Here is a 14,472-nt window from a genome sequence, read left to right on the forward strand (position 1 = left end):
TTCCAAGCGCTTTGGACGCAGTGGACACCAGCCCCGTCCAAAGCGATGCCGGCTTTTGTACGAGCGGCGATTCCGCATGTCTTCATTGAACACATGCGGAATCACCGCATCCTCTATATAGGACAGTGCTATTTATGTTGCGGAGACTGGAGCGGCTATAAAGACGCGTTGTATGTGCGTATACGCAGGTCTGGAGATGGGATTTCGTAAAATTCCATCCACTTCCATCCACTATGCTGTAACATCTGGGCGCTGCGGCTGTACGTAGCGTCCATTCCGCAGCAAATACGCCACATGGAAACATACCCTAAAGCTCTGCAAAGGAAAAAGGAATCGGAGGAGGGAAGACCTTATAATAAGTTGCCTGAAGTGAACCCCTTCCAAAAAAAAAAGTCTGAACGTCTCAAAAGATCAACTTTATTTTTAAATCACAGTTAAATACAAGGTTGTGTAGACAAATATTACTTTTCAGGTCCATTTAAATACAGACCTAGGCAATAATTTTCTTCCCTAATCAGCCAAAAAAAAAAAAAAAATCCCCATGTTGGTAGAAAGTCGCTGACAAATTCTGTGTCGAGCAGAATGGCTGAGTGGGACCAAGATGGTAGAAAGCAATGCCAAAATTATAAATGCACTTTGGATGTGTCGCTTCAGGCCAGTATGGCGAATGTGGCCCCCGGACCGGTGGTCTAAGCTGGGCCATATATACACATTATATATCAAGCATGATGGTCTTGAAAACCCAGTGGAGGATATAAAATCCATCGAGTACAACCCTGTTCATAGACCCTCATCCCCCAATAGCCAGATCAATCTTGATCTTTATAGGGAAAGTATTTGGTCGCCCGCAGATGTTATCCCAATCACCTAGACAGCTTGATTTGGAGAAGCAGGGGATCTAATTGTGACCACCCCTTTAAACCCATAGACCATGCTACAATATATGGCAGATATGCCTGGTCATATTGACCTTATTGCAACAAGGTTTATGGGGAGGAAGCAGCAAATCCTTTAGATCTCTTAGAACATGAGTCAAAAATATTGCTCAGTCCACCCAGAAAAAAAAAAAAAGTGTGTTTATTTTTTAGGTTCCAGAGGGTGGCATCGCTCCATCAAACCAGCCCACGGGTATAATTTAATAATAAATCTTCTTATAAAATACCCCCCTTCCCTCCAAATCTACTGTCTATAAAATTAATGATGATACCAAAGTGAGGATGGCGAGTGACCAGGCAGACCAGAAAAGGGAACACAAGTGGGAAGTTGGCGTGGACGACTTCCTGTCATTTATACGATCATTTCCAGCTGGCGGGCATATTCAATCACTTGTTTGGCTAATTCAGTGGAAGGAATTGTGACCTCCTCCGGATTCTGCTGCTGGCTGCTGAAACTGTAATAGTTATTCGGGCCCAACACCCAACCGCGCTGTGAAGACAAGAAGAGGGGTTTATATCGCATGGCGATCGCAGTCACGACAAAAAGGGGGATATACTGCAAGAATACAGGGTTATAATTTCTGTATCGGGTGGTGAGCGGCGAGGACGCAGTGTCCGCAGATAACTGTCAAGACATATACACACACATTACTTGCCCTTCCTTCATCTCTGGTCTTATGACTGTCGAGATGTGACCACTGATGTGTGTGAGAAGGGGGCTGGCTAACTGCAGATTACAACAGCTGGCCCAGCTCCATCCACTTAGCACTACAGACAGCACAGTGGCTCACTGGTTAGCACGGCAGCGTTGCGGCTCTGGGATCCCGAGTACAAATCTCATGAAGGACAACATCTGCAAGGAGTTTGTATGTTCTCCTCATGCTTGCGTGGGTTTCCTCCCCCACAGGACCCTGGACCTGCAGCCACACCAGAGCCCTGCGAGCCTCCTCCCATGTGCCGGCATCCCGGGCTCCTCTCCCGATTAGTAAACTTGATGCACAGTCATTAATCAAAAGAAGCGTCAGGCAGCCCGCTCACAGGGCCTCCGTCTAGCAGATACAAACTACCAATATGGTGGTTTATATATATGCAAATCTCTGTGCTCAACTCTGCCTGGGTATTAAGAGAGAAAATGTCCTGATGCTTCTTTTAGGTATCCAGTACGGCACTGAGCACGTACAATATATGGTAGTTCTGTATAGATCAGTGAATTTGTATGAGTCAACTAAGAATCCATCAGTGAGCTGGTTCTCACCAGGTATTACCATATGTGCCTCTCTATCTCAGCTTATAGATGATCAAAAAAAAAAGTCAACATAACTTTCATGGGGTCATAAGTCAGCTCAGAGGAATAAAAAATAAAAAAAACTGAATTTACAAACTCCCAGTCAGAACGAGCCCTTTGATGGATAATTTACCTAATTCTGCAGCCAGAAACGGTGCAACACAGAAGCCACAGAATGCTAAGTTTATGCAAAAATAATTTTTAGCCACAAATGCATGCATTTAAGAAAAAAAAAAAAAAAAAAACCCCTGAAAAAAGTCTGTCCAGAAATCAGTTATTACAGAATCAGTGACCCGTTCTGCCCCACCAGGGAGCTGGATTTCCCAGTAGATGCACCACCATAGTCACCTTCTTTGCATAGTCTGTCATCTGCTTTGGGGTGAAGAACAATATCCTGGTGGCTTCATTAAAGAGGATCTTCTCATAGGCCTTCTCAATGCACCCGGCAATCTCATCCCTGCAAAAATCCACAAAAATACATTTTACACACATTACAAAATGGCACAAAAAGAAATAAAAAATCATGCACGCAAAAAAAAAAAAAAAAAAACACAGGCTGCCGTCACACCAGCAGTATTTGGTCAGTATTTCACCTAAGTATTTGTAGCCAAAACCAGCAGTGGGTGATAAATGCAGAAGTGGTGCATATGTTTCTATTATACTTTTCCTCTAATTGTTCCACTCCTGGTTTTGGCTACAAATACTGAGGTAAAATACTGACCAAATACTGATAGTGTGACGGCAGCCTTATACCTCTTGAAATTAGATTAAAAATAATGAGAAACACCCAATATATCAAAATATGATATATTTTGCAATACCAAGTATGTACTTTTTTTTTTTTTTTTTAAATTCAATGGGGAAGGGGGGTGATTTGAACTTTTATAGTTTTTTCAAACCATTTTTTGTTTTACTTTTGCGATGCTTCGATAGCCTCCATGGGAGGCACAACTCGATCGCCTCTGCTACATAGGAGCGATGCATAGATCGCTCCTATGTAGCTGAATTACTGCATTGCTATGAGTGCTGACCACAGGGTGGCGCTCACAGCAATCTGGCTTCAACAACCATAGAGGTCTCAAGGAGACCTCTGGTTGTTATGCCGACGCATCGCTGACCCCCGATCACGTGACGGGGGTCAGTGATGCGCGCATTTCCCAATGGCCGGAAGCGCTAGTTAAATGCCGCTGTCAGCATTTGCTAGTTAATAGTGGCGGGTGGATCACAATTCAAAACAGCTGACATGTCCCGGCTTTGATGTGGGCTCACCGCGGGAGCCCACATCAAAGGGGGAGACACGACATGCGCCGTACTAGTACGGCGCATGTTGTGAAGGGGATAAATTTTTCACTCTTTCATTGCAGCCATTTGGTAAATTCAAAAAGGTTCATTTTTCTCATTAATGTACACTCTGCACCCCATCTTGACTGAAAAAAAAAAAAAAAAACGCAGAAAAGTAGTAATTTTTGCAAATTTAATAAAAAAGAAAAACTGAAATATAACATGATCATAAGTATTCAGGCCCTTTGCTCAGACACTCATTTAAGTCACATGCTGTCCATTTCCTTGTGATCCTCCTTGAGATGGTTCTACTCCATTGGAGGCCAGCTGTGTTTAATTAAACGGACAGGACTTGATTTGGAAAGGCGCACACCTGTCTATATTATAGACTTCGAGAATCGTCAAGAGGTGGGAAAAGATAAGGAAGCTGAAAATAACTCCATGGAATGACTAGACCAGGCTAAGAATTTAGGCACCTTCTGATTCATCCGTGACGCCATTAAATGAATGTCGGAAGTCCACCACCTCAGACTGATCAGATCGAACATGGCAGGGTGGAGGGACCACTCGCCCAAGAAAAGACCCTGACGACTCCGGAAGTCAGCGGCCCAATTGTCCACACCTGGTATGTGCCCAAGCCAGAATCCACGAGACCTCTGACAGGACGGACTTTGCTGTGTGTGCCACCCTGGTGGTTTATGTATGCTACAGCTGTAGCGTCGTCGGATTGAATACAAAATGGTTGGACAGATAGAAGTAGATGGCTCCGATTTCCAGTATATTGATGGGAAGGGAGACTTCCAACAACCCTGAACTGTGTGATGAAGGAAAATCGCCCCTTCCCCCCCATCCTAGAAGGCTGGTTTCCATCGTCACAACTATGCAGTGGAGATGGAGGAATGACCTCCCAAGCAGATACTTTCTCGCGTGAGGAGGCCATTAAAATGGGACTGTCCAGGGAAGAAATCTACTTGTTCCAAGCTGACAGAAGAGCCAGCTGGAGGGGATGGGTATGGAACTGGGCAAGAAACTGCTTCTATTGCGGCGATCATCTTCACCAGAACGCTCATGCAGAGCCGAAGAGAGCGAATCGCCAGATGAAGAGCTGAGAATTTTTTTCTTCTGAAGGACTCTACCATGTGTGGTGTCGAACAACATACCTAGGAAGACTAGGTGTTGGGCCAGAAGTGATTTTGCCCTGTTTACTATCCAACCGAGGTGGGCAAGAGTGTCCAGGGTGATCTGAAGGCTCTGGCAACAGTCCCGGAAAGAAGCACGCTTGTTCAGCAGGTCGTCCAGATAGGGGATAGGGATTATCCCCTTGGATCAAAGAATGTCCATGACTGTTGCCATCACCATCGGAAACACTCTGGGAGCAAAGGCTAGGACAAAGGGGAGAGCAGTGAACTGACTGCGACCCAGGGGCATCTCTAATCATAAAAATTGCTGATGTGGGACACAAATCGGAATATGAAGGTAAGCATCCTGATTGTCTACCGAGCAGAGGAACTCCTCGGGTTCCATGGAGTCGATTACCGTGTGAAGGGATTCCATCCTGAAGTGACGGAGTCGTTCTTTTCTAGGACAACGAAAAGGTTGGAATAAAAAACCTGCAAAGCGTTCATGAGAGGGAATGGGTAAAAATGACTCCTGAAAAAAAATCTGGAACATGGGCTAGATCAGTTGAAGGGTGGGACAGGCTTAATTTTTGGGAGGGAGAGTTCTATCTCCTTGACCCAGGGGACGTCGACCACTGAAAGCTATGAGTCTTGGAAGAGAAGACTCCCAGGCATGCAGAAGCGAATCTATTAGAACTGGACCCCGAGGCTTTGGCCCCTTCTGCGTCAGCAGAGGGTGGGTTTGAACCACTGCCGCTTCCTTTTCTGCTTGATGGTGAAATCGGTCCCATTAAGAGGGGGTCCAGGGAGAGAGGTGATGAAACTGAAGAGAACGTCTCCTGTGAATGGGTATTTTGACTTAGGCTGAGGTGGAGAAGTGCTCTTACCGCATGTAGCATCCGAAACGAGGTGGTCTAGTTTAGAGCCAAAGAGTCGTAAATCCTGGAAGGGAAGATTGAGAAGAGACTTTTTGGAAGGTGGGGGGTCAGCATTGCAGGCCTTAAGCCAGAGAATCCTTTATATGGCTACGATGTTGCTAGTGACCCGGGCTGAGCAGCTGGCAGCAAGCAGCGAGTATTTCCCTGGATGGGAAATCTAGTCCCCAAGATCAGCCACTTTGTCTGGCGAGGCAGTAGATATGATGCACTGCCGGAGGAGCTTTGACCAGGTGGAGACTGACTTGGCTACCCACGTGGAAGCAAATAGGGTGCAGATTGATGTGCCAGCAGCCTCGAAGGTTGATTTGGCAAAGGCTTCGATCTATGTGTCGGTGAAATCCTTGAGAAAGGAACCAACAGGCAGCAACAGATCCGTTTTAGCGGACAAGCTACAGACCGGCACATCAACTGTCAGTGACTGTGACCATCTGATCAGATCATTACTAAAGACATACAAGTTATCCAACCGGTTTTCTACCTGGAAAACTCTTTTCCGGTGCTCCCATTATTTTGTAAAGATTCTCTTGAAATCCTTGCGATTGGAAAACTTCCAGGAAACCTGTAGTTCGGAGGTCTGGTCCACATCAGGATTGGACTCTGAAACAGACTAGCGGACCCCAGGGCCACCTTGGTAGAGGAGGAATGGGATACTGAAGGCATCTTGGAGGACGTGGACGGGAATGGGGAGCTGGACGAGGAGCAAGAGCGAGTCCACTTTGATCTTATCCTTGATCTGCCCTTATGAGTGTGGCAGCTGGGTGCATGAGAACGGTCCTGGTGACTGGAGCACTGGAGGCAGTAGAAAGGTTACGTGAACGTTTGAGGACCTGCACCATGGACTGGGATACCTTGATTAGGTCAGATACTAATTGAGAAATAGCAACAACTCACTCTGGGGTAAAGGGTGTGCTCTCGTCCCAGGCGGCAAGGGGCTCCTGAGAGGCTAGGATGGTGGAAGGGCTGCACAGGCATAGTGAATGATGGTGGGGAGAGTGGCTCCCTAGGTCTGGGCATATGTATAGGCCTAGGAGGGAATACAGCCTGGACAGTGCCTACCCGATCTGGAAGAGGAGAGTCCAATCAGGGCCGTTCGGTCAGAGGCTGGTGCTGCGGACATAGCCATGGCGTCGTGGCTGGAGCGTGTAACGTCGGCTGTGCGGGAGAAGAGGGTGGGTAGTCCCAGTCAGGGCGCGCTGCAAGAGCCGCTCTAAAATGTAACAGGTGCTCCCACAGCATGAATAATACGAACGAGGGAGCGCAACCTCTCCGGCAGTACAAGCGCCGTCATAGGGGAGAAGGAGTGGAACAATTAGAGGAAAAGTATAGTGGAAACATGTGCACCACTTCTGCATTTATCACCCACTCCTGGTTTTGGCTTACAAATACTGATGTAAAATATTGACCAAATACTGTTAGTGTGACGGCAGCCTGAGAATAAGGGGGCCACTGGGAAAAGGCGTCCTTTCCCCCCCCCCCCACACACAATTGTGGTCCTAGAGCTTCACAATGACAGACAAAAAGGTATTCTGCAGACCCCTAGCTGTCATGAAAACCTATTGGCGGCCCACGATCGTGTGACAGGAAACCTGACAGATGGGACTTGTGACGCTGGTTCAGCCCTGGAGGCTGCATCAAAGTTGGGGACACAACATGACAAATACATGCCATATGTAGTGAAGGTGTTTAGAAAAAAAACATATATACCAGGAAAACTTATGTATAACCTCAACATTACACTGATGAGTTCCATACAGTCGTAGCAATTACCCATAGATTCTTAAGTTAGCAAAACATCTATCTAAGATGCATAATTTACAGGACCCTGCGGGATGGAAAAGTGCAGTCTACTACTTTTTTTGGTGGTATATTATTTATTTGTATATAAAAAAAAAATAAAAAAAAAAAAAAAAAGCACCCCATAAACACATTTAGGATGTATAAAAGGCAAAACGTGGTGTGAACATCGCATCAGAGGACAATTAGTGACGATCGGATTGTTTCGCGAGACTCTGTTCCATTGCCTAGGGGCTGAATGGGAGCTCTGCAATATCCCTTACTTTCCGGGATACCCGGCGCTGCTTCTGATTAGCGAAATGTCACGATAACTTGAATAATCAAAAGCCATGATGGTGTTCCAACAAGGCAAAATATTTGCAAGGGACGGCACTGACCTTATTGTGTCTAGCAGGATGTCAATGAAGAAGGTGTAACTCTCTGCAGGAATGTTCCCTTTGGCCAGAAATACCTTGTTATAGCTGCCCTCCATCAAGTACTAACATACAAGAGAAAAAAAAACAAAACAAGACATAAGCATCACTGTACACGAACAGACCACCCACCCCCATCACATCCTGGTCACCAGTGCCACCCACCTGCTCTAGAGACACCGGGTGCTTTATGTAGACGTTCGCCTGGATATCCTTGGCTGGTAACCGTTCCAGCTCGGTGTGAAACTCGGCCACTCTGTTCTGTGACAGGAGGAAGAGGAGGTTGAGGCCCAGCAGCTGGTGTTTGTAGGCAGATTCAGGGAGCTCGTCCCTGCAACGAGAGGAGCAACGGATAAAAACATCGCAGGTCATAACCATCCAGGATTTACATTTGGATTATTGCAGCAATCGCGTCATCCTTGTCAAAACTATCTCCAGGAACACCAGGAAACAGCAAGAATAGTTCAAAGCCAAAGATCTGGTAGGAACCATATACTTAATATAATACATCAATCTAAAGGCAATAGGAAATCTTGGACGTAATCAGTGATCGACCCCAAGTGCGGTCCCCAAATATAAGACCCAAACGTGATATCTTACTTATAGTCAAAGTAATAGCACTTCAGCTGCGCCATGTATCGCTCAAAGGACGGGATGTCTTTCTTCAGGATGCTCCACTGGGCCCCAATCTCCAAGACGTCTCCTGAAAGCGGGAAAGAAAAATGGTCAGAAGCGAAATGATCCGTGCGGGGCTGTGTACACATCAGCAGTATTAGGTTTCCCTCAGGGGTCTCAGTAAGGAATAGTGTAAACTGTGGTGGTACGGACGAGGGCAAGGACCCGACAAATACATCAGACTGTAGTATGAAGTTGCTGACCGCTTCCCTTTAACCCCTCTCCCAACGCAGCCACTTTTTGTGCTTTTCTTTTTTCCCTCCCAAGAGTCATACGTTCATTTCTCTGACAGACAAAAGTGTTTTGTGAGACCAGTTGTCGTTTGGAATGACACCGTTCATTTTACTATATAATGTACTGGAAAACTGGAATACAAATTCCAAGTGGGGTGAAATAAAAATGTTTAAAGGGAACCTGTCACCTTAATTTGGCGGGACCGGTTTTTGGTCATATGGGCGGAGTTTTCGGCTGTTTGATTCACCCTTTCCTTACCCGCTGGCTGCATGCTGGCCGCAATATTGGACTGAAGATCATTCTCTGTCCTCCATAGTACACAACTGCGCAACGCAATCTTGCCATGCGCAACGCAATCTTGCCATGCGCAGGGGTGTACTATGGAGGACAGAGAATGAACTTCAATCCAATATTGCGGCCAGCATGCAGCCAGCGGGTAAGGAAAGGGTGAATCATACAACCGAAAACTCCGCCCATATGACCGAAAACCGGTCCTGCCAAATTCAGGTGACAGGTTCCTTTTAAGGTTAGGTTCACATTGCGTTAGTGCAATCCGTTTAGCGCATACGCTAACGGAATGCGCTAACGCAATGTACAAAAAGGGATTGCGTTTAGCGATCCCACTAGCGCAGATGCCCGATCTGCGCTAGCGGGAACGGACCCAAAAACGCTGCAAGCAGCGTTCGAGGTCCGTCAGAAAATAACGGGACATCGCTAACGCATGCCAAAAATGGCATACGTTAGCGATGCGTTAGATACATTGCGGTGAATGGGTGGGCTAACGGATCCGTTACATTGCGTTAGTGGCGCTATGTAACGGATTCCGTTAGCGGACTGCCACTAACACAATGTGAACCCAGCCTAACTGATGGTTATTTTGGGGTTTTGTTTTTAATAAAATTGTTGAAAAGAAATTCAAAAATCATAAAGAAAAAGTTTGTGTGGCTATTTAATGAGAACCACATTTTTTTTTTTTTTTTGGAGGTGTTGCAATGAGCCCCCCCAAAAAACAAACCCAAACTGACATGCTGGAGTTTTGATTGTTTTTGTTTCACATTTACCTACGTATTTATCACGTTAAAGAATTTTACAAAATGTGATAGATCGGACTGTCACGGACATGACTGGGCTTCATAGAAGTAAAAATAAGGTAGCCGAGTGCCGGGGCAACCCATGGACACTCTGATCGTATCACAACTCTGATCTACGGTCTTAAATACTATTGCCATTTAAAGGGGTTGTCCAGGACGATGGCATTTATTCAATTTTTTTTTTAACTAACCGGCAGGTATTCCTAATAGAGGCAACTACCTGCCTGTTCTACCTGGCGCCAGTTCAGATCGACCGCTCCTGTTTGCAATTCAGCTGCTCAACGTCAGAGCAACTCTTCCGGGCTCCTGTGTCGACGCGGCAGGACCACCGACATGATGCTGATTGACGTCAGGTTCCCTGCAGTTAGGCAGTGGTTGACAATCAGTTTGACACCGGCAGTCATGCACTGTCAACAGAGCAGATGAGAAGTTGTTGCTGTCGACATGATGTCAAAGGAAGCCACTGAATAGCCGGCAGGAGCGGTCTGTGATGGCTGAGATCGGCGCAGGTCCCTGTTAGTTCCTTCCCGGTCATACTTACTGGCCAGTATAAGCTGCTGCTTCGTCAGTTTGGAGTCGGTAGTGGGTAAAAAGTTCTGCTCCAAAAGAGCCAACTGTAACGAGAGAAAACAGCGTTACACGTCACCGACTTCTGGGACGAAGGAGGAAGACGTCTGCATCGTTCTAACATCTCGGGTGCGTTCCTTTCCTTCGCGCACAGATGCTGGAAGTGGTACCTGCACCACGTATAGATTTCTCAGAAAAGCAAGAGGCAATCAGATACTTAGGCCCCTTTCACACAACAGTTTTTTTTGCAATCAGTCGCAATCCATCGAATTTTGAAAAAAAAAACAAAAAAACTGATGCTCCCGGATCCGTCTTTTTCTCATAGACTTGTAGTAGCGACGGATTGCGATGGACGACCTTATGTTTCATCCGTCGTTTGCCGGATCCATCGAAAATTGTTTGTCTCCGGCCGCCAGAGACAACAGACATAGTAACGTTTTTTGTGTACATCGAAAAAAAAGAAAGAAAAAAAAAACAGACAGACGGATTCGTCACCGTCCGTCGTTATCTCGAATGGAAGCCTATGGGCGTCGGATCCATCAAATGACGGAATCCGGCGATGGATTCTGTTTTGTTTTTTTTTTTTAAATGAGCATGCTCTGATTTATTTAGGATTCAAGTAGCCAGATCCGCTAGTCGGATCCGTCGAAAAATCGAGCCAACGGATTGTGAATGATGGCAAAAAACTGATGTGTGAAAGGGGCCTTATATACATTCAACATCTCCGCTTGCTGTCAATGAACAGGAACACTCGTTTTCTAAGAGCGGGGACTTCTCAAGGATGAATATTTGCTACAATGTATCCAGACTATTGTTACAATGTATCAATTTGAACTAAATTTAAGCCACAAGATATAAGATTATTCACTGACCGCAAGAAGGGCGCTTCAGAGATGGAAAATACATTAGGTCAGAGAACTAAATATTGGATCTGAAATTTCACCTTAAGTGCAACAAAGCACCATAAAAAAGGGAATGCCAATCTTTTAAAGTGACGGTATACCCTTGGGTGCAGAACAGAACCAGTGGAGCTTTGTGTCCCCGACCAACCAGATGACGTGAGCCCAGACACAGTTATGGATGACACTGATCGATGAGCAATCAACACCAAGACACAAGGAACATAAGAGAAGCCGCAGAACAGGATTGTCAACATCCAAAAAGTGTAAGGTGAACCCGAAAACATCTGCAGAGGGAGCAGGGACCTCCAACATTCTGTTATGGCCGCCGTGCCCCCCCTCCCAGCGTCGCCCGGCTATGCCGCCGTGCCCCCCTCCCAGCGTCGCCCGGCTATGCCGCCGTGCCCCCCTCCCAGCGTCGCCCGGCTATGCCGCCGTGCCCCCTCCCAGCGTCGCCCGGCTATGCCGCCGTGCCCCCCTCCCAGCGTCGCCCGGCTATGCCGCCGTGCCCCCCTCCCAGCGTCGCCCGGCTATGCCGCCGTGCCCCCCTCCCAGCGTCGCCCGGCTATGCCTCCGTGCCCCCCTCCCAGCGTCGCCCGGCTATGCCGCCGTGCCCCCCTCCCAGCGTCGCCCGGCTATGCCGCCGTGCCCCCTCCCAGCGTCGCCCGGCTATGCCGCCGTGCCCCCCTCCCAGCGTCGCCCGGCTATGCCGCCGTGCCCCCCTCCCAGCGTCGCCCGGCTATGCCGCCGTGCCCCCCTCCCAGCGTCGCCCGGCTATGCCGCCGTGCCCCCCTCCCAGCGTCGCCCGGCTATGCCGCCGTGCCCCCCTCCCAGCGTCGCCCGGCTATGCCGCCGTGCCCCCCTCCCAGCGTCGCCCGGCTATGCCGCCGTGCCCCCCTCCCAGCGTCGCCCGGCTATGCCGCCGTGCCCCCCTCCCAGCGTCGCCCGGCTATGCCGCCGTGCCCCCCTCCCAGCGTCGCCCGGCTATGCCGCCGTGCCCCCCTCCCAGCGTCGCCCGGCTATGCCGCCGTGCCCCCCTCCCAGCGTCGCCCGGCTATGCCGCCGTGCCCCCCTCCCAGCGTCGCCCGGCTATGCCGCCGTGCCCCCCTCCCAGCGTCGCCCGGCTATGCCGCCGTGCCCCCCTCCCAGCGTCGCCCGGCTATGCCGCCGTGCCCCCCTCCCAGCGTCGCCCGGCTATGCCGCCGTGCCCCCCTCCCAGCGTCGCCCGGCTATGCCGCCGTGCCCCCCTCCCAGCGTCGCCCGGCTATGCCGCCGTGCCCCCCTCCCAGCGTCGCCCGGCTATGCCGCCGTGCCCCCCTCCCAGCGTCGCCCGGCTATGCCGCCGTGCCCCCCTCCCAGCGTCGCCCGGCTATGCCGCCGTGCCCCCCTCCCAGCGTCGCCCGGCTATGCCGCCGTGCCCCCCTCCCAGCGTCGCCCGGCTATGCCGCCGTGCCCCCCTCCCAGCGTCGCCCGGCTATGCCGCCGTGCCCCCCTCCCAGCGTCGCCCGGCTATGCCGCCGTGCCCCCCTCCCAGCGTCGCCCGGCTATGCCGCCGTGCCCCCCTCCCAGCGTCGCCCGGCTATGCCGCCGTGCCCCCCTCCCAGCGTCGCCCGGCTATGCCGCCGTGCCCCCCTCCCAGCGTCGCCCGGCTATGCCGCCGTGCCCCCCTCCCAGCGTCGCCCGGCTATGCCGCCGTGCCCCCCTCCCAGCGTCGCCCGGCTATGCCGCCGTGCCCCCCTCCCAGCGTCGCCCGGCTATGCCGCCGTGCCCCCCTCCCAGCGTCGCCCGGCTATGCCGTGCCCCCCTCCCAGCGTCGCCCGGCTATGCCGTGCCCCCCTCCCAGCGTCGCCCGGCTATGCCGCCGTGCCCCCCTCCCAGCGTCGCCCGGCTATGCCGCCGTGCCCCCCTCCCAGCGTCGCCCGGCTATGCCTCCGTGCCCCCCTCCCAGCGTCGCCCGGCTATGCCTCCGTGCCCCCCTCCCAGCGTCGCCCGGCTATGCCTCCGTACCCCCCTCTCAGCGTCGCCCGGCTATGCCGCCGTGCCCCCCTCCCAGCGTCGCCCGGCTATGCCTCCGTGCCCCCCTCCCAGCGTCGCCCGGCTATGCCTCCGTGCCCCCCTCCCAGCGTCGCCCGGCTATGCCTCCGTGCCCCCCTCCCAGCGTCGCCCGGCTATGCCGCCGTGCCCCCCCCCCCCAGAGTCACCCGAGGACACCAAAAAGTCACCCACGGTACCCCCTCCCCCCATATCACTCAAGGACCCCGGTAAGTCCCCTAGTGTCCCCTGAGGGCCCCATCACCATGGACCCGGAGCCCTGTAGAGTTTTGCTTGGAGTCCCCCTCCCCCACGTCCCCGGCTCACCCCGGCTGTCCCTGTCCTCGCCGCCCCGGGCCTCACCTTCAGCTTGCCCAGCACATCCCCGCACTTGCTCAGGCTCGGACTCTTCTTGTTCCACTCGGCTTTCAGCTGCTCGTACATGGCGGCCACTTGTCTCAGGCCGGCAGCTTCTCCCCCGTTCACCGCCATCTCCACAATGAATCGGCAACTGCAAGACAACACATGCCGCACCTTACGTCATCACGTCAGCCTGCGACGTCATGACGCGACGTCTTTGAGGCCGAGGCCGCCATCTTGGAAATGGTATATGAGGGAACTACGTGAAAAAAAGAGAAAAACGAGGAATAGAAGGTCGGCTCCATTATTACTGTAGTGTGTAGGACTTGCGGTGGGAATACTTTACCAAATTTTTCACGACCCTCTTTGCCTTTAGTAAACATGGCTGCCTGGAAGAAAAACAAACAAAAACCTAGAAATCACGCCCCCACACGATGATTGGCTCTCATTAGCCAGTGGGCGGGTCTTACAGGCGCAACCTAGGTGCTCATATCAACCAATTAGATTACAGCTCCCATTTTTAGAACTAGTTGAAACATGAAAGCAGCAACCTCATTGGTTGCTATGGGAAACCACTAGACTTGTGTTTACTAGGTCTTATAAATCCATCCATGTAATTTCCTCATCCCTCACTCCACCAAAATGCTTGTGCATGCCCTAATCATCTCCCGCCTCGACTACTGCAACATCCTCCTCTGTGGCCTACCTTCTAACACTCTCGCACCCCTCCAGTCCATCCTTAACTCTGCTGTCCGACTAATTAATCTCTCCCCTCGCTACTCCTCTGCTTCACCTCTTTACAAATCTTTTCACTGGCTCCCAATTTCCCAGCGTATCCAGTTTAAACTACT

The 14,472-nt window shown here is 50.7% G+C and overlaps 1 protein-coding gene across 1 annotated transcript; it reads right to left on the minus strand.

The window, feature by feature from the left end:
- Positions 1-401: 401 nt before the first annotated feature.
- On the minus strand, positions 402-13,790 carry PSMD8 (proteasome 26S subunit, non-ATPase 8). Its single transcript, XM_069746593.1, has 7 exons — positions 13,625-13,790; positions 10,306-10,378; positions 8,365-8,467; positions 7,930-8,095; positions 7,729-7,829; positions 2,569-2,677; positions 402-1,425 (listed from the first exon to the last, which is right to left on the minus strand). The coding sequence occupies exons 1-7, from the start codon at positions 13,751-13,753 to the stop codon at positions 1,288-1,290; spliced, it is 819 nt and encodes a 272-aa protein (XP_069602694.1). The 5' UTR covers positions 13,754-13,790; the 3' UTR covers positions 402-1,287.
- Positions 13,791-14,472: the final 682 nt, after the last annotated feature.

This window comes from Ranitomeya imitator, chromosome 2 (assembly GCF_032444005.1).
Source record: "Ranitomeya imitator isolate aRanImi1 chromosome 2, aRanImi1.pri, whole genome shotgun sequence".
Lineage (NCBI taxonomy): Eukaryota > Metazoa > Chordata > Amphibia > Anura > Dendrobatidae > Ranitomeya > Ranitomeya imitator.

Excerpts from the sequence above, each read along its gene's own strand:
- PSMD8 (XM_069746593.1), bottom strand. The coding sequence starts at position 13,753 with ATGGCGGTGAACGGGGGAGAAGCTGCCGGCCTGAGACAAGTGGCCGCC. Across the intron at positions 8,468-10,305 it reads GCAGCAGCTTATACTGGCCA|GAGACGTCTTGGAGATTGGG; the intron begins GTAAGTATGACC and ends TCCCGCTTTCAG. Across the intron at positions 2,678-7,728 it reads ATCCTGCTAGACACAATAAG|GGATGAGATTGCCGGGTGCA; the intron begins GTCAGTGCCGTC and ends GGATTTTTGCAG.